The following is a 20,991-nucleotide window of genomic DNA, read 5'->3' as shown; positions in this document are numbered from 1 at the left end:
GCTGGTTGCTGTCATCATGATATTTTATTTTTATTTTGTGTATTTTAATATTTAAATTTATTAGCATCCTTGAAGTCCATAAACAAACAAATAAATGTTTATAGGCAGTGATCTGCAGGAAACTCATCTCTGGGAGGAAGCAGTCCATAGTCTCTACTTGGAGAGGGTTTCATTTAGCCATCGTGACTTTGTTAAACAGCCTTGATAAGCCTATTGTCCACCCATGTGTTTCTTTAGTCTCTTTTAAAAGCCAAAAAGGTACATGGGTAACCAACACAGATATATTCACTGCTTAACAAGTAGCCAGTAGCAATTCAATTAAGCTACTGAATGTGTAATCAAACATTACAAACTAATAGCCAGCAAATTAAAGAAAATAAATCCTTTAGGCTAGGACTGCACAAGACACCAAAAGTCACTGATTTTATTCCGCTGTACAGAACCTGTTGAGCTAATATTTTTAGTCGGTTTAGACAATGCTCCAAACCATGATGTGGAGGATTTGAAATGTGCTGTGGGCATGCAGATGCCATCCTCCACCCCTGTATACAGGCAACCTCGTTCATTTCAGTGTTTCTACAGTTAGTGCTAACTTCCAAACTGTTGAACTGTGTTTTAGAAGGTAGTTCTGATAAGTTTAGCAGATTCAGACATCATAGCAAACTATGGCTCTAAGAAATATAGAAAAGGGGTGCAGGAATGTAGATGCCAGCACCACATTCAAACTATAATCTGAAAAACTGAAATGTGATGACTGAACCAGGATTTCATGTAAGATTGAAGAAATACAAATGTTAGATATGTAATATCAATATGCAACATTTTAATACCCTAACACTGTAGATTATTCATGATTTATGTGATACAAGCAGAGTAGCAGAAATAAAGAAGTATTGGGGCAGATTTCAAATTAAGCCAACAAATAATAATATATGTAATCCACAACAGGCAAGATCATGTGAAATAAAGTCATTTGCCTTTTGCTAGAATGAACCATATTCATACTCTCAGACAATCATATTTTACAAATATGAAAACACCACTGAAAACTAGAACTAAACTCAAACTTCTTCTGGACAACCAGTTGTCTCACTACAACTGTACCTGCAAATAATTTCTTCCCCCAAAATTATTTTAGAGAAAATATGCATCTGCCTCCCTGTTGGTTCACTAGCTGTTGGTTCTCTGATAAATAACAAAAAGATGCAGCTACTTCATCATCCAAGTGTGAAATAAGAAGAGTATTTTAAAAGGTTTTAACCTCTGAGAACTGTAAGTAAACATGGAAGTAATATAGTATTCTTGAATAATACCTTGTTGAAAACTACAAGCTGTTGACACCGGAGCTCCAGGAGTCCTTCCAGCACCAGGCTTTCTTCCCCTCTGACCTGAATTATGACTTGCTGACTTCTTCCCTTTACTCTCTGAACCTCTGGCCTCTAAAACTTCTTTCCCACTTGAAGTATGTGCAGAAACTTCCTGGAAATTTGCATTTGTAAAGCGAGATGGGGTATCCTCCAGTCTCTTCAATGAGCCTGTCATAGAATTGTTGGTAGTGCTTGTGTAAGTCTATCAAGTTTTGAATCAAAGAAAAAGGAAGTTAAAAAAGATAGTTAGGCTACAAATAATTAACTGTACTCCAAATAACACAATTCATAAACAACTAAGTGTCCTAAAATATAAAATCACAAAACAAAAAGCCAAGACCAATACTATATTTATAAGATGTTAAAATTCCCACTTAAAATAATTAAACACTTAAAGAATAACTGTGTTCTATTCTTTGTACTTCCCTATTAATTTAAATAGGGAAGTACAAAGGAGAGAACACATTTAGTAATATGTCAACAAGATACCAGCTGTCAATTCTACAAGCATTAGATGGCAGTAATTAGTGGAGTGCATACACTGACATATTCCTATTTTTAATCAAAATCTTATATTTAGTAAATAAGAACACTCTCAGTCATATACTTTCTTAAATATTAGGCCCTGCTGAAAAGAATGTTTTTGTAACATAATATAATGGCTTAATTTATCAAATGAGTTCTACAGCCTTGAATCTGCAAGCATGTGAGAGATGTTCTGGATATCTAAAAGAAACATGCTATTTTAAATATTTTAATTCTCTATAATTTAATTAAGAAAATTGTAAAAACAGTTTATATCACTATTTTACACATTTATATTTACAAGTATACACACGAAGTCCTTATTGCATAATCAAATGAAGCATTAAATATGTGACTGAAATATATACTTAAAACAACTAGACTATGAGATCTTCTATCATTAAAAAGAAAAGTTATTAAGAAATGGACTGGATCTCATGGAAAAGTTTACAGAAGGAGTTGGCAGAGCAAACTTTGCTTTCCCCTTCTGCTAGCAGTTTGCTGCTTGATCAGAAAATATTCCTGAAGATGGGAAAGCCTCATGAACACAATGCACCACAATTTCAAGGGCTGCTGTAACTGCTTTTCAGCAAGATTTAGCCCAGAAGTCTTTAAAGCTGTAATGCTTAAGCTCTGAGGACCAAGAGACAGATACAGGTTTTTCATATAAACTTGGCAGATATGAGCCAGGATCTAGAAGGCCCTATATAGGAGTAGTTGAGGTGGTGGAGTGGCTCAATTGGGGTACGGGAAACCTATGTTTCCCGTACCCCGTCTATGCTGCCATGACTTTCACAGGCTGTTACTGACAAGGTACCTAGTCTATTGAATCCTGGAGAAAGGGGTTCTTATTTTTAAACATACACATACATAATAACGTGTCTCTAAAACATCTTAAGTCCCACTGACTTCAACTGCAAGAATTTAAGCAGTGATTTACTTAAACTGGATTGTACTTAGGGTTGCCAGGTCCCTATACATTCCTGGAAGGGGGGAGACCTGGCACTCACCTTGTGCCTCCTGGTAGTGCTCACAGCACTTCCGTGATGATGTCACTTCTGGGAAGTGATGTTATCATGCTGGCCATGGGCATGCTCCTGTGCTTTGCATGAGGCAAATTCAGCCTGTTTGGGGCCGAAATTGGCCCCACTGAAGAGTGGGAATATGCCCATGGCTGGTGATGATGCCATTTTGGGAAATGACATTATCGTGCCCCACCAGCAGTGTGGCTGGTGTGTACTTTCCCAGATTGCCTGCCAGTGGGAGGCAGTCACTGGGGGGAGGTACCATCTCCTGCTGATCTCCAGGCATCAGTGGGAAACTGGGCAAACCAAGGAGAATGTCTGCCACCAGCAAGCACTCAAGAAGCCTAATTGTACCCTTATTATTTCTGTAGATAAATTACTTATTAATTTGATTAATGGTGGACAGCCTCTGAAGGCTGTCCACCATCCCGTTTTAAATGTGTATTAATACACTGTGTATTAATACACTGTAGATGAATTTTTAATTGTATTTTAATATGTTGTTATCCGCCTTGAGCCCGCTCGCGGGGAGGGCGGAATAGAAATTTGAAATAAAATTAAAAAATAAAAAAAATAAATAATTTGTCAGAAATCTGCAGGCTTTTCCTATTAAGTCATTTTAGGAATACTTCATGCACAAATTAAGAAGATATGGAATCATCTCTAATAGGGAAGACATTTGTAAAATGCTATATATGGGTAAACTAGAACAATTAGTCTTAAGAATACTAGAACTGCATTTCAGAGAATCACAAACATTTAATTAGCTTAAACAAGTAATTCAAAAACTAATATGCTACACACTCACACATATACCCCTTAAGTATTTTAGGACATTTACTTACTAGTATTAAAGCTATAATTCAAAAAAGCGATGAATGTGTGGACATTATTACATACTGAAATATTTGCTAAGGTTTGTTCTTACACTGCACGGTTACACTGCAAAGTTAAATGCATTAACATCATGCTGGTATTTGAACTATCATTCTTGAAATCAAAATGTTATGCACCTAGCACAAAAGTAACATTTTCTTATCTAGTCCATCACGGACACAGTGTCATGAAACTCTGTATGAGGATTTTATTTTGTAGTACTCCGTGTTTTATTCATATTCCTCTTACAGCCAATGACTTTACAAAAATCAAAAAAACAAAGACAGTGATCTTCAAAGGAATATGGGTTTATTTCTTTATATTGATAAGCCCATGACACACTGGTAAAAATGTGTAAGGACTAGTAATATAGCAGGGTTTTAAATACCCCAAGTACGGACTGTTTACAGAATAATCGTTATTTGTTTACAGAATAAAAGATCAACAGTTAATACAAATAATTCTTCAGCAGTACATTCCTCCAGGAAACATGGCACCCAGCAAGTCTAAGAGACAGGACAATCAGATCTTGTAGTATAAACATACTTAAATATATGGAGCCATACTTTTGTTATGGGTAGAGCCTAAGAGACTGCTTATCCAAGGCAAAAAAGAAAATGAAAACAAAAGAAATGTTGACATTTGCTCCTTACTGTAGGTTCATCACGACCCGCAGCTTCGTCTGAGAGAAGGAATTTACCCATCGAGGCAGAAATTGCCTCCTGTGTGAGAGGGCAGCTTCAGTAAGAGCTCATATAGGTAGAATGTCAGAAAAATCTTTTTACAGACTCCCCTTCCCCAATAGGTGCACAGAGCCCCATTTCACCACCAGCCACTACCCAATGTCACATGTGCTCTGCCTAGATGGGGATAGGAAATGTTTGAGAGGCTTTCCATTCCCATGATAGCCTGGTATGCTGAGTTCCTCGGAATAAATACAGCTCTCTAAGTACCCCACGCAGGCCAGCCTCCTGCACCCCAGGAATGTGCCAGCCTGCCCACCCACCCGGTGGCCTGCGCTCCAGCAATGTCGTCACTTCCACAAGTGATGTCCTCCTAGGGGTTGGGCGGTTTCTGCAGTAAGAAGCATAGCATATTTATAATTATGATTAACCTCACTGTACAGTATACATAGTTCCTACATGATGAAAATGCTTTTCTATAGAGGCATTCCAAGGAAGTTTTGAACAAAATGGTAGCTTGTTTTTAACTATCAGAGTGGCATTGTTAAAATGCTTACTATTGGGAAAGGGATAATCTTAATGTCAATTGGTTTTCTATATTTTTAAAGCTCTTGCTGTAACATATGAGATGAATACCAAGCCAAAGAAACAGGATACTATCTTTAAAAATATCACAGCCTAGTTAGAAATATGAAGGCCTTGGGGAAAATGGGGGGGGGGGACTTTTTTTTAACTTTTCCAATGGAAAAAGCAGATTTAAGTGTGCACTGAAAAAACCACTATGGGGACTTATAGTCTCTCCCCTTTTCCTGCTCCCTTCTCTCCTTCCCACCCACCACCCAAGCTATCCCTCATCATCTTTCCCTCCTCCCCCACCAGCAGCTCTACCAGGAGGAGGAGCAGTGGTATGGTAGGGAATCCACAAGGACTTGTGTAATGCACCTCGTTTTCTCCCATATCCCCTTCCCCTCCTCCTCCCGGCAACCAGCACATCCTCACCTTTCCCTACATTCATTCATTCCCACCCAATCAACCTGCCCAGTTGGGTCTGGGTGAATCATACAAGCCTGGAGTTGCCAGATGGCCCCCCTCCCCCCCAAAAACAGATGAGGGGGCCCGACTCTCACATATTTTTTTCCTTTATGCACATGCAAAACATGTGTGTATGCCCAACCCCCTAGGAGGACATCACTTGTGGAAGTGACGACATTGCTGGAGCACAGGCCACCGGGTAGGTGGGCAGGCTGGCACATTCCCGGGGTGCAGGAGGCTGGGCAGACTAGAATCAGGGGGGAGGGGGGAGGCGAAGGCAGCAGTGCAGGAGGCTGAGCAGACAAGCTGCTCCCCTAGGAGTCTGGGCTGCCTGGAAGCAGAGGGAAGGAGGTGGAGGCAGAGGCAGTGCAGGAAGGCCTGCTGGGGCTGCCACCGGCTCCTGCATGCCAAGGGCCAGCCACCCCATCCCTGCACACAAAAATACCAGACACTTATGTGTGTTATGTGTTTTCCCAGGACAGTCCAATAAAGAAATGGACTGCCGGGGGGAGGGGAGGGATTTAACACCTGGCAACCCTATGCAAGTCTGGTGGTACCAAGTCATCAGTGGCTGTTCTAAGTCCTGGCTCTAATGATCCTCACTCAAAGGCCAAAACATCCCTGGGAAGGGCTTGCCCTCCCTCTCCCCCCCCCTGCTTTTACTGGCAGTATTATCAACAGTCACTGAAAGCATTTGTTTCTTAAAGTTATAGGTACCATTTTATTATTCTTTTGGGAGACTTCAACCACTTAAAAAAAATTTAAAAATTGATTTCAGATTATTCTGCAAACCTGGGACCTTTCTTGGGTTCCTAGAAAGATTTGTCTTTATTTGTTTATGGCTCCAAGGTAAAAAGATCATTTGTAAATGTAGGTTAATACAATCTCTGGATTTAAGTCCCAGAGATTATTATTATTTATTTTTGTATTATTTTATTTGATTTATAGTCCGCCCTCCCCACAAGTGGGCTCAGGGTAGGTTACAGCTGCACAATAATACAAAAACAGACATGTAGATAGCATTAAAAACACAGTCATCAATATCTATATACAATCAAGAATCCCAGGACAGCAGCCCCTACCACGCTTTCCCAATCAGAAAGTAAACAAGGTGCGGGAGAGAGGGTACAAACTGAGGTTGCCACAGTAACTGCACAAATGAGGGGGCAGGTGTTTACATAGCACCCTTTGACAGGAGACTGGTAGGGAGGCATTATAAGAAACCTTAAGACTGGCCTCAGCTGTACACCTAGAGGAACATCTCTGTCTTACAGATCCGCTGAAAGGATATATGATCTTGGCGGCCCCAAGTATCCTCTTGCAGAGAGTTCCACCAGGTTTGGGCCAGGACTGAAAAGGCTCTGGCCCTGGTTGAGGCCAGCTGAACCTTCATGGAGCCAGGGACCACCAATAGATGTTTTCCTGTTGATCTAAGCGCTCTCTGGGGTATATATGGGGGGAGGCAGTCCCTCAGATATGTTGGTCCCAGTCCACTTAGGGCTCTGAAAGTTAAGAGCAAGACCCTGAACCTGATCTGGAACACAGGGAGCCAGTGCAGCTGCTGCAAGATCAGAGTGACATGTGGTATCATCATCAGGAGGACACATGTAGTAGCATTCTGGACCCACAGGAATTTCTGGGTCAGGCCCAAGGGAAGCCCTGCGTAGAGTGAGTTACAGTAATCTAATCTGGAGGTGACCGTTGTATGGATCACTGTGATTAGGTCATGGGTAGACAGACAGGGTGCAAGCTGCCTGGCCTGCCGAAGATGAAAAAATGCAGATTGGGCAACTGCCATCAATGGGGAAGAGTCCAGTGTCACTCTGAGTCTCCTGACTGATGGGACAAGCACGAGTGGTGCCTCATCAAAGGCCAGGAGATGGATTCCCAAATCTGGCGTCCCACAGTCCAAGTGCAGAAACTTCGTCTTCACCGGATTCAATTTCAGCCAGCTGTGCTTCATCTATCCAGACACGGCTTCCAAAGTTTTCACCAAGGCATCCGGGGCTGAAGCAGGCCATCCATCCATCAGTAGATACAATTGTGTGTCATCCGTGCATTGGTGACAGCCCAGTCCAAAAGCCCATACCAACTGGGTGAGGGGGTACATGTAAGGATTGAATAGCAAGGGGGAGAGTATTGCCCCTTGTGGGACACCACACATCAGTGGTTGGAGTGTGGATAACCTCTCCCCAATTGCCATCCTCTGTCCCCAACCTTGGAGAAAAAAGACAAGCTACTGCAAGGCAGTCCCTCGAATCCCCACATCAGTGAGGCAGTGGGCCAGCAGGTCATAATCTACTGTGTCGAATACTGCTGAAAGATCTAACAGAACCAGCAGCACCGACCTGCCCCAGGTGCCTATGAAGTTCGTCTGTGAGGGTGATCAGCACTGTCTCTGACCTGCAGCCTGGGTGGAAGCCGGACTGGAATGGGTCCAGGATGGAGGAATCCTCCAGCTCCAGATCTGACTAATATAGCATTAGTTATATTGACAAGTGGGGACCCATGAGCAGCTCATGGGGAAAAGTCCCTCACATGTCCCTTTCTCCTCTGGCATACACATCCAGTCACCTTCCTTTATACTTTGCTCCCACAGCCATCTTTTCCCCTCTCCTCCCTTACCTCCAACATTGGTCCCCACTACTCCCCCTTTTCCTCAGTCTGACTACCCTACTACCCACACAACTTTACCATTCTTCTCATGCCAGCAGATAAGAATGGATTGATCAATTGTGTCAAAGGCTGCTGAAAGATCTAACTGTATCAACAGAGAAAACTGTCCCCTGTCCTTCTTTTAGAGAGGATCAATCACCATTGCAACATGAAGCTGCCTTATACTGGTCATTGGTCTATTAAGGTAGCCTTTTTTTAGCGTGACTGGCAATGGCTCTCCAAGGTCTTAGGTAGAGGTCTTTCATATCAATTACTATCCGAGGCTTTTAACAGAAGATGCCATGGTCTGAACCCTAAGGTCCAACCTCCTTTGGGTAATTTAATACACATTCTAGGTTTCTGATTTTTCTGTAAACCTGGGGAGGGATCCCCATGAAGTTTTCAGGAAAATGTCTAATCTGTTCATGGCCCCAATCCGTGGATGTGAGTATTTGTAGATTTGGACATGCTGAGAATTAGATATATTGAATGATAATACCTATGAATATGGTAGACTTTAAGAGATTTTCAAGAATATGCTTAAATGTAAATAATGTTGGCAAAAATTAATGCTGTTGTTTGTTAAATGATGATACATTCTTAAATATAAAGACCCTGAAATCCAAAGATCCCTGAGGAGGTGAGGGAAGCCCCCCCTCCCCTCTATGGAAATCTTCAGAGTTGCTGTATGCTTCCCTGTTTGCCAGGGATTTTGAAGGGGTGTGAATGGCAGGCATATTTTAGTGGGGGAGATTTGGGTTCTGATACTTTATCTTCGTTTTAATTTGTAAATGTTTTTAACCATTATTGTAAGCCTACTAGAACCATGTGGAAACATGGAGTATAAATGTTTTAACAAATTAAAAATGTGTTGGAATCAAAATTCCATTAGGAATTTTAGATGTTTTGGTATGCCAACAGGAAGATTCACATGATGCTATGGCAAAGGACCTGTGAGATGAAAAATGATCCGAAGAGTAGCAAGACAGACTACCTTGATGTGAGTAGCCAGTCCATTGCTTCTGCTTTTGGGTCTTAAACCTAGTTGAAGTGAGACCAGTGGAGCATATGGCTGACTTAATATTCTGCAACTTCTAGTTTCTACCTCTCACATTGTTAAACAACCCATCTCTTCAAAAAGCAAGACCTCTATTCTCACTCCTGTTGATCTGGTTGTATCCTGGGCAGCACCAGAGGCACAATCCTTTTGACACAAGATGAAGACCAAGAGTCAAAGAGCTTTTAGCTCTTAGTTCATGGCTTGCAGCCTCTGGCCTTGCGCAAGCAAGCTCAATGAATCCAGGACCAGACGAGGATGTGAGATTTAGAGTATGCCCTGTATTTTATCTATTTTTTAAGCAACTTGGAGTCTCCTTTAGAAAGATGAGAGAAATAGAAGTGGCTACATATCACAGTCATGTGTCTCATTTCTAGAAGTTGGTCCAGTATCAAGGGATATATTCTTACAGTTAAAATATACCAATATTTTACAAGTTCAAGTTCAAGTTGTTGGCTAGCTTCATGGACATTGCAGCTGAGGAATAAGCTTTTCTGCTCATGCCATTCAGTTTCCCTACTTCATTATCAATGAGAACAGACTTCAATAATTATCTTCCATTTCTCTGAAAAGCCTCAACTGAATTTGGACGAAGTTGAGCAAAAAGAAAGTCAAACCCCACATGCTCTACCTAGTACAGGCTTTCACAGCCTTTCAATGTCAGTGGGACAGATGCTGGTTTGCCCCATGACTCTTGACAGCTTGAAGTGAGCTGGGAATATTAGCAATGCCACAAGTTTTTCAGAGACTATATCTACCTATCCAAAGACTAGGACTTCTGTCTATGGAGATGGTAATTTATCTCTAATCCTAAAAATGTTGCCATATGAATCAACTGCTCCTGGTACATACAGCCTCAAGTTTTCAACAGAGGACATAGTTTGAGTATAAAAAGTCATCAACAGCCCCAGAAAAGATCCAAAGCTTTTTCAGAGTAAGGCAGCCAAAGACTTGGCAGGATCTCCCACTTTAGAATGTGAAGACAATACTAAAGAGACACATTAGGACAGAGGTGAAGTAGTTGGGAAGGAGCCAGCTGAGCCAACAGGATCTCTCTATCATGAGAAGAGTGTGAGATTTAGTAGGATCAGTAGATGCACCATCAGAGTTTTAGTGTCAGTTTTGATGGAAGTGTAGTGGATGCATCTGAGACACTGTAGCTGAAGGCACTGAGCATGTATCCCAGGATGGATATTGGTATTCCCAACATATTGGAGGATACACAGAGCACTGGTGTTATGCAGGAAATATTGCATCCAATCCCTACTGTACCACAGATCCCAATATAAAGGAAGGTGCAGTGCTAAGATAGCTCTGAATTGATGGCAGGAATCTTGTTTGAATGTACAATACTGGGATCAACAATGGTGCATCTAGGAAAATGAGGAGGAATACCAAAAAGTACATCAGTACAGAGAATAGCACTGACATCTTACATAGATGCCTAAAAAATAGGACTGACATCTTACATAGTGAAACTGGTGGTAGTTCATAAGATTGGAGCAGCTGGATTGGCCTCAGTGGGGAGAATTCTAGGTATCGTATCAAAAAGGAGCAGATACATTGGACATCTGGAGAGGTGCCCATCAGCTAAGGGGGTTCCTGGGAAGGAAAGGATCAGTTCAATCTCCAGTATTGTACAGGAGGACCAGTGAGGCAGAATACTGTGAAGAAGCACCCATCAGAGAGGAAGATGGTTCTGAAATACTATAAGACTACTGGAAAGGACAATGGTAAAAACTGAAGAGGCAAGAAGAAAAGATTGAGGAAATGACAATGATTGTATATCAAAGCATATCCTATTGTATTTTATCATAATTTAAATCTTTTAAGAGAAAAAGTACCCCTCAGAGAGATTTTCCCTAATGCTTTTATGATGGACAAAAGAAACTATACAAGAAGGTGCAACTCCCTACCCTCAAACATGTGCAGCCTAAACTGCATCTGTGAGGTGAGAGGGCTTAAGAACTTAAAAGCTACGTTTCTGTACTGAAGCTCTGAGCAGATGCAAAGCCCAGTGTGATCTACAAAGACAATGAATTAGTAACAGCACATTTTGAAAAAGTGAAACAGCCTTCTGCTGAATCAGTCCACTGATTTATCAAGGCCAGCACTGTCCATTGACCAGTAGTGTCTCTTCACGGTTTCAGGCAGAGGTCTTTCCCATCACCTACCACCCGACCCTTTCAACTGGAGATGCCAGACCTCCTGCATGCAAAGCATGAACCACAGCCCTACCTCTTATCATAGAACATCATATCATGGACACCAAACACCTCACAACACACACCAAACACATTCAAGGTCTCTAAGAAGAAAAAAATGAAACAGTCTAACTACTGAGATTTCCCACTTGCAAAAATATAGATACACAGATATAATGAAATGGTTTTGCACATTTATTGCAGCAAAGAAAAAACCCAGTTGAACAATGTGATGCTTATCTGAGTGATAAAATGTCCATCAACTAATAATAGATCACCTAAATACACCAAGAACCGAACCTTTGCAAAAGCAATATTGCTAAGTATCTAAGAATCTGCATTTAAAAAACTAGAATAGAACATTAGCTGCAAGCTTATAATCTTCTGCAAGTCTTGCCATTTTTTGCAGAATTTATTTTTTAAAAATTCACCCTCAAAATAGTTACTTCTCTGACAATTAAATCAGTTTCTTTGATTCAAAGCAAATGTTAACAGAGAAATAATTAAGCTCCAAGAATTCTTATTCTGGAAGATCAAGGAGCTCATGAACAATAATATACTCCAAGTTATTGCCTCATTATCTTTTTCAGTGATCTGAAATACATAGGTATATCACACAAAGACTGTCCTTCAGCTGAATGCCATATGGGTAATTTGGTATCTTCATGTATTTTGTTTAATTTTTTGTAAGACACAGTGTACATTTTAAAATTAAAAGCTTATTATGGTAAAGATACCTAAAATCACACAAGCTTAATCGAAGCACTTTAGACAGGGTTTCTGTTTGACAGCTGCTGATCGCTTTACTGTGTAAAACATATATCAAGAACTGAAAAGTAATTCCAATGAAGGATTACAAAAAACTCACTTTCTCTGTAGTTGCAGTAAAATAATTTGGTATCTTCATGTATTTTGTTTAATTTTTTGTAAGACACAGTGCACGTTTTAAAATTAAAAGCTTATTATGGTAAAGATACCTAAAATCACGTAAGCTTAATTTAGATAGGGTTTCTGTTAGACAACTGCTGAACTCTTTACTGTGTAAAACATATACCAAGAACAGAAAAGTAATTCCAATGAAGGATTACAAAAAACTCACTTACTTTCTCTGTAGTTACAGTAAGAGAAGGAACCAAAGATGGTGATGAATCAGATTGCTTCTTGTGTTTTTGTTTATGTTTATCTTTTTCTTTATATTTCTAAAAGGCATGAAAGCACAATAAAATGGAACGTCAGGATTATGAAAAACGTGGGGGGCTTGTCATTTAATGTTAAAATTATAACATCATTTCATGTTAATTAACTTTAAGATACGATACATGACCTTTATGTAGTGTAACATCCACTCAAAACTAAGAATGAAAGAAATATTTATTTCTAATGCCGGACATATATTCCAAAAGCATGTGTGGTATTATAGCACAAGGGATGCATGCATCTTCGTTTACTAGTCTGGCTTGCACAGAGCACTTTGAGGAGGGATAGCCTCTGATTCAACCTCCCAGAAAGCAGCTTTCGCCATCTTTCTAAGGGCCTGCTGGAGATGATGGGTAAGGGGAAAGTTGTGAGGACACTGCTCCTGCCCTTGACAAAGCAGAGTGAAGTGGAACAGACCATTTCCCTTCCCTCCCAGACATGATCTGCTGTTCAAAGTGATTTCTTGGGAGGAGCACCTGTCAGAAAGGGAGTGCTTGCCACTAAGATAGCCATTAAAGAAATTTGTAGAACCTGCATAAGAAAACTTCATCCTTCAGCAATTTCAATGTTATTCATTACCTAATACATAATTATATGAAGTTGCCACCTTAATTATATTTGAAAACCTTTACTAAAACAATACAGTTAATTCTCAGGGCATGATCTAAAGGTATATAATACAGCAATACTGCTGAAATTAAGCAGGTTTGGTCAGTGTTCAGGTACAAAATTCAATTCCTATGTGTGCTATCTTCAATTCTACAGTGGAAGAAAAGTAGGAGAGAAGTATAATAAAATAAATAGAACTCAACCTTTTTATTTAAAATTGGGATGAGATGACAAACCCTGTTTATAAGATTTAGTATTGGTGAAATTTAAATGTTATCATTAAAACTGATTTTCAACCAGTAATACTGAAACTTAAGCACAGTTACAACTACCAAATAAAGACATTAAAACTTGTTTCAAATATAAGAGAACTGAGAACACATACACTTTTTTTTTTTTACAAACTATGGTATTCCAATAACTTTCATTCATAGTTTGAGTACTACAGCACAAACCTCTCTATAAATCCAAATTAATCTTGATTACACAGGAGATAAACTACTTTAGTTAAATCATGTGAACTGATCAGGTTCTCCAACATTTTCTCTGTATTTCTCTCTTGGTTTTTTATAACATGATATATACAAGCTTGTAGGGACGAGTTATCCATTTCAAATTAGGCTCCATAACAGAAACAAGTTAGGCAAGTTGGCCTTCACCAGATATTAGAAGAGTTCTTCTATACAGGCCCACTTTGTTGGGACATGCAGCTTAGAAATATTTTCAATAAACTGAATTACTTTTTAACATTAATTTTTTATTAATTCCACCTTCATAGCAGAAATTACAATGCAACTTCAAAATAGCAATCCAAACACATCCTGTATCGAAGGTGAAAAAAGAGAGTCCAGTTTCTCTCAATGAGCAGAATTAGTGTGATTAGTGCTATACAGACTTAAATGAATTCCCTGTCAAAGCCATTAGGTGATTGAAAAAAATCACTAAGTCTCTGCAAGAATTAATAATGCAGCCTAAAAAGATTAAAAATGCTATCCTTTACATATGTAGCCCATACACTGTTTAGGATTGATGAGTCATCATGGCCAATTCCAGTCTTCTCCTTCCTACAACTAAGACACATGGGACTTAAAAATGAAAGAGAAGCCTGTTAGCATATTCACCAAAGCCCATTTTGCTCTGATCCCCAACTGCTATTGTCATCTGTAACTGAACACTCGAAGATTATTTTAAATAAAAATATGCATTTTAACAAAGCAAACTGAAAGTGCTGACTTAAGAAACCATGGTTTAAAAATTACCACTGGCTAACGTGGAAGGTGTGATCTGCATCAAGTTGGAATTGTTTCAGAAATGTGCTGGATTTATTAAGTTATTAAATTATGAACAATTATTTAACCAAGTGCCCAACCCCAACGTTAAGCTTGATACTGATCTGTTATTTCTTCCCCAACATGCCAAGTCAGTAGGCAGCAACAAGCTACCAAAATATTAAAGACAGAAAAGGTTTCAATAACTGATCCAACAATATACTGCCGATGCAAGTTCATATAAATCAGAGAAGCTGCCCTTGGAAAATAGACTAATCTAAAGAACAGGGGTGGAAAACCACAACCAAGGGGATACAAATATATAGATATGATTCAAAGATGTATTCTTATAAAGTGCAATAGTGATAAAGTGCTAGTTCATAATAAATACATAATAAATACATAGTTAAATATATCTCAATCTGTATACAATTCATCCTCAATCCATAATAAGTTAATATATACAATATACAAAGTAATAATTCGGCTGAAAAATCCAAAAGGTCCAATCTTTGTGGTATAAATCTAAGTCCAAATGCACCTATAACAGTCTCAATTGCTCATAAGCATTTTTTTTGCCACACTCCATTCTTGACTTTTGCAGGTGCACAGAAGGTAGTATTTGGAGAGAGTCACAACAGGTAAGTGGTAACAAAAAATAATTAATCTCTCACGTTTTGTCTTTGCTGGTGGAAACGATACACAACGGGGAGGACCCCAACAGCCCGACAAGAGGTCAGCTGTATTCCAGCTTGTTTCATATATGAACTTCCTCAGGGGGGGGGGTGTTATACATACAGTCCAGATTTATTTTAAAAGACTCACACCCATGTTGTTTCTTATTTGAAAGCTCAATAAACTCACCAACACAAACACGTGAATTCTCTAGTGTGTCTGTGTCAGCGCCTTGCTAAGTTCGGCTGTGCTATTGCACTTTATGAGAATACATCTTTGAATCATATCTATATATTCGTATCCCCTTGGTTGTGGTTTTCCACTCTTGTTCTTTAGATGCAAGTTCAAATGCATAGGACGTGATATTTCTGTAATATATTCAGAACTGACAACGTGCTTATCAATGGAATTCAGTAGCCGGACAAAATTATGAACTGGATTAACTATGGCCCCTCATATTTGTGCAAACACCGCTCTCCCTATGTTTTGCCACAGCAGCTTAATTCATCTGGACAGGACCTTCTGCAGATACCACCCTTCAGTTGAGCAAAATCAACAGCTGCCCGTACATGTTTGTGTTAGGCCCCCTCTTTTATGGAATGGTCTGCCTGGGGTTAGGAAAGCTCCTACTCTCCTGGCTTTCTGCAAACTATGCAAAAATGATTTATTCAGGAGGGTGTTCTACTCGGGTTATAAGGTGGTGCCATAAAAATGGCTCAGAGAGATTCCTTGGTAAGGGACAGGTACTATAGACAATGTTACTAGGTACTGTCTACTGATGCAGAGATGTTGCTACTGGGTAGTTTCCACATTGTTAAAGATGTCGTGTTAATTATTTACGCTTTGTTTCAGAAAGGTTTCACTTCTGTGTTCAGGTTTATGCTTGTTTTCAAATTTTCTGCAACCATACTCTATTGTATCTGTTCATTGAATGTCCTAGCTATTGATCATATTGTGTTTTGCTCAGTGAACATCCTAACTGTTGATTAGATGGTACTAGTTTGCACTGTGTAATTTGTGCTGAGTCTCAGTGAGAAAGACAAACCATAAATAAATAAAAATACTATAATTAGAACAAGTTGAAAAGGACAGAATAGAATCTGAGGCAGTTTTATACAATAGCTTTAAATTTAGAACGGGATTTTTTTTTTGTCAACAGCCTCTCTCCTACGAGAAAACTGCACTTGTAAAGCATTCCTAGAAAAGAGTAGAAATTCCTAGATGAGACAGAAGCTACTTAATTGCAGAAATGCTTTCCTGACAATGTTATTTACAAATCTCTGTCCTAAATATGTAATGTGGTAAAATTCCCAAGGTCTATGAATTTTGTTTAATGAATAATCTTCTCGTATTTCATGTTTGTCTGACATTATATGTTTAGATATTCTACTCATCTCAAAGAAGAAAAAAATTAGATTGCAAGAGACAAAAATGTTTATATCTAGGATAACAACATGTTAAAAATATCACATTATTTTGTTTTGCCAGTTAACATACAAGTGATTATGACTGCTCATACAATGATGAAATATTGTAATACAGGCACATGCTGGACCTTACTGTACAAACAGTACAGATGGACTAATAAATTTGGCAGCAACGGCTTTTAAACTTATTTAAATAACACCATCAAAATATACTACATAGACGACAAGAAGTTTACCATCTCTAGAAGCTTATAACTTAAAAACTGTTACAAAAGAAGACAACAAAGAGGAGAGAGGAAGAAGATGGAAAATAACCAGGGAAAGAATATGCATTTATTCCAGTCACATATGTTTAGGCTTGGGTTTCAATAAGGAGAGTCTGCCAAAAGCTTTCCAAAAAAGCTGGGTTTGGAGAAGTGATCTGAAGAAGTATCACACTGGTTCTCTGGGGGCGTGTTCTAGGTATAAGAGGTGTGGTGAAACTTTAGCCACAGGTATCTGAAAAAAATTACAGTTTTGTAAGGCAGCAAACCTAAAACCAGCTTTACAGGCAAATGAAAAGTTGCAGATCAAGGTTGCAGGATGTCAATTTATACAGAGTCGCCAACAGAACAAAATAACTTATCCTGTGGCACCAGAAAATTAATGAAGTCTCAGAATCTGCGGAAGACTAGTAATTTTCCCTCAGGAAGGATGGGAGGGGTCTAAAGGAATTAAAGAAAGAGATCCATCCTTTGTTAGGAAGCCAGCCTTGCTCTTTGTTTGAGAAGAAGGTGGTTGCTTGTTTGTTTTTCAGAAGACTGGGGAGATAGCTTTGGAAAGCAATATTTTTAGGAACATGAGAGACTTCAAATGAAAATGAGCAGGAGTGGCTGTGCAAGACTGAGACCTAAATATGGTCTGAAACAGAAATCTATTAACTTGCAGATTATTTTGCCTACTTCTTAACTTGAATAGAAAATTGCAGTTATTGCTCATTTTATTTTTGTTTTGTCCAGTAGTAATTAGACAATGTTTTTATTAAAGCATATGCTTTCCCTTTTTTGTAATCAAATCCAAAATTAATGTTTTTCTTTTCTGAAATTGATGCTATGGTGATCTGTCTGTACTCACATAAAAACCTAACCCAGTCCATGCTTACTAGATACAAAGACACCTACCAGAAACTTAAACTACTTCAACAAGTATGACTCTTAAGGCTTCCCTATATCAATAGTGATTTAGAGTCAGTGTCCAGTTCTCAGCTTGAAAACAGGTGTTTTTTGGAAGACAGAAATAGAGAATATAGTATCTTAAATACTAGACATATATATTTATAATTCAGATGGTAGCAGCAAAAAGAAATCCTATATGAACTGGGATCAGGTGGAATAAAGCTGGAGAGATGAACTTCTCACTTGGGTCTCGTAGCTTGGGACCCAAGACATCTGATTAAATCCCAAATTGCCATGGTAGAATGAGGTGCCTGCAGGGCCAGTTTAGGCACAAGGAGCAGCAAGAAAAAAAAGGGTAAAGTTGTTTATGGGACCAGGAGGCCTTCAGATAGCTGAGCATGGTGGAGCTGAAGGAGCAAAATATATGTAGGGGTGAAACAGGGTTCGGTACAGGGGGAAACATGGAGAGGCTTTGAAAGTAAGGACAAAGAGCTTTTGCTGCATCTAGGGAACAACAGGAAGTCAATGTAGAGATTTAAGGATGGATGTCACATGGTCAGAATCAAAGAGGTGAATGATTCTGTTTGGATAGAGATGTGGGGGGGGGCAAGGTGTAACAAGAAAAGGTTGCACTAGGTGAGAGACATCTAGGGTGGGAACCAGAGATTTTGCTGAGGAAGCAGAAAGGAACAGCTGTATTTTTGAAAATGGAAAAGAAACATCCTCTGGCATCAGACTGAACATGGAGAGACAAGACTTTGTGCCTGTTCTAGAAGATGAGTGGGCATGTTGACAATGGATATGGGTAGAGCACACAGGGAGAGTAAGGCTGGGGAGGATGGGTGGAAGGTGGATAAAAATCAATGATTTTTTTGAAAAATCAGAAAAATCGGATTTTTTAATTTAAATTGGATTTTTTAAATAAAATGTTTTTTGAGGAAAAATCTATCTAAAAATAGTTTTCTATTTAAGATACATTATAGTTCAAAGATTAGCATCATGAAATAAGGATTAGTTTTTAATTATGTAGCATGCAATTTTAAAATTTTTGGTAAACTAATAACATTAAACCATTCACAATGTCATGCTCTTCCAGAGGTTTCTGTAAGATTATTGGGCAATTTTTCTGTGTAGAAGATATTATCATAGATGCTTAGTTTTACAGTTCTCAAAACTGTGAATTTGTGTCTGCAGAGATCATGTCTCTTCTTCACAGAAAAAGGTTATAAAATAAACATACACAGTTGAGAAAAAGACCTTAGTCCCATTGTTCCTTTGCAAGTATTTGTACACAGAACCAACCCCTTACCTCTTAAGTGCTAAGTTTCAAAAATGTCAATGAATAGAAGATTGTTGGAAGTAGAATAGATCTGCACAAGAAGCTAAGTGTGACGAGTTTTTATGTAGAAAAGAATGAGTCTTTATGTAGAAAACTATGATTTAAATCTAGTCTTACTGACTAGTGATTTAAATCGTGATTTAAATCGAATCCACCCTGGTGAAAAATCAGGTATCTATACCTGTGACAACCAACCTTGTGATAGGTAAGGAGACAAAGTAAAATATCGGATAACCAGAGACGTATGGGAAGGAAGTATAGGGGTACAAACAGAACTGGAGGAGTGAGAGTACCCCAGACTCTGGATTGACAATTTTTAGATGACTAAAAACTTGGCATAGGTGTAAACACAATCAATGTCACACTGTCCAGTATTTACAATAGCAAGAACTTATGTCAAAAATATATTTTATTATTGTTACCCTATAGTCTAACACATATCAGGACAGATAATTGGTTTAGGCCTGGTCCAGATGTCACAACCAATTGCCACCAACCACTGCTTTGGTATTTTGAAATAACACAGATTCCATAGCACTTATCTCTTCTCCTCCACCACCACCACCGCAAATTCTTCAGCCCTATTCTGGTTAACAATAACTATAGTTTACAGTGTCTTTATTTTAATTTTCCTCATTTATACTCCACCTTTCTCCCCAATAAAGATCCAAGATGGCTTACATGATTCTCCTCTCCTCCATTTTATCTTCACGACAACCTGATGAGGTAGATCAGGCTAAGAGTGTGTAACAGCCCAAGGTCACCCAGCAAGCTTCCATAGCAGAGTGGGAAGCAGCATATAAATGTGCATAATCACAGTTATTGCTAGCCATAGGTATGGATGCCGCCATCAGTCAGTACAGACAGCTGGAGGTGTCATTCCCCCCCCCAAAAAAACAGGCAGCTGTTTCCAGCTCCAGAAACATTTATTTCCAGTTCTGCGAGACATACATGGAGTCATAGGGGTTGGAAGCTTACAGAGGAGAGGAGATGAAATCACTCCCTCTTCCTTCTTTCAGACACTGAAACCATAATTATGCTGGTCTGAATGCCATCATTAATTATTGCCATGAAAGGAGTGGAGCATGAGAGATAGAATGGGCACTCCCAACTACCAAACCATGATCTGGTAGTAACAGAACCTAGTGTCTGAACTAGGCCATGGTCTAGTCTCAGATAGTAAAATATGATGTGAGTAGCAACTATTCAACAAGTAATATTGTACATAAAAGCCACTGATCTTAGAAATCAGAAACACTGTCTTTTGAAAGTTTAGCAGCCATGATAGCCCCTTGCAATCAAAACAGAAAAAGACTGGCCTATTGTCTGTGGTATAACCTTTTATGAACAAAGCCACTTTGTGCAGACCATTACAATGACGCAACCTCAAAAGCTGCAGAAACCAGAAAACTGTCCCAGAGTCCAATCTGAAAGACTAGATCCAGATTGTCACAGTGCTCTCTCATTACCGTGGCCTGTGATATGGGCAAAGGAACCAGAAGAATCTGAAAACTAAACCAAGCAACCAAGGACTTTTGGAGTCATAAGCCCTTACCCCAGGTCACTTGCAATTTGGAGCAGGTCCCAGACAGCAAGCATTCATGAGTCTCCCAATTCTTACAGTGGGGCCCCCAAATCAATGTGGCAACTCCCCCCTGGGGACTCGCCTCTGGAGACAAGACACTATTCCCTTGTTTATATCCCCCAGCAGGCAAGTAAGTTGAAGCTGTTCACCTGTTCTTCAGCAGCAGCAGTGAGAGAAGGGACCAAACCATGCTCTATTCCCCAACAATGGAGAAAATGCCAGGAGGACATAGAAAGCAGCTGTGCTACGCTGTTTCCTCATGGAACACTCCCCACTAGAAAGTGGGGCATTGCTTTGAGGGCCTTCGCAACAT

General features: G+C 39.4%; 1 protein-coding gene across 6 annotated transcripts in view; it reads right to left on the bottom strand.

Moving 5' to 3' along the window:
• MLLT10 (MLLT10 histone lysine methyltransferase DOT1L cofactor) overlaps positions 1-20,991 on the bottom strand; it is a 183,127-nt gene that overhangs the window by 75,081 nt on the left and 87,055 nt on the right. For 5 of the 6 annotated variants that reach the window (XM_054991141.1, XM_054991136.1, XM_054991139.1 and 2 more), the window contains 2 exons: positions 12,528-12,623; positions 1,314-1,569 (listed from right to left, as the gene is read on the bottom strand). In XM_054991141.1, coding sequence (XP_054847116.1) covers positions 1,314-1,569; positions 12,528-12,623 — 352 coding nt within the window. The remainder of the gene's footprint in view (positions 1-1,313; positions 1,570-12,527; positions 12,624-20,991) is intronic. The other variant, XM_054991137.1, reaches the window with a different exon arrangement.

Source organism: Eublepharis macularius, chromosome 11 (genome assembly GCF_028583425.1).
Source record: "Eublepharis macularius isolate TG4126 chromosome 11, MPM_Emac_v1.0, whole genome shotgun sequence".
NCBI classification, from domain to species: domain Eukaryota; kingdom Metazoa; phylum Chordata; class Lepidosauria; order Squamata; family Eublepharidae; genus Eublepharis; species Eublepharis macularius.
This window is presented reverse-complemented; position numbering and strand designations above follow the sequence as displayed.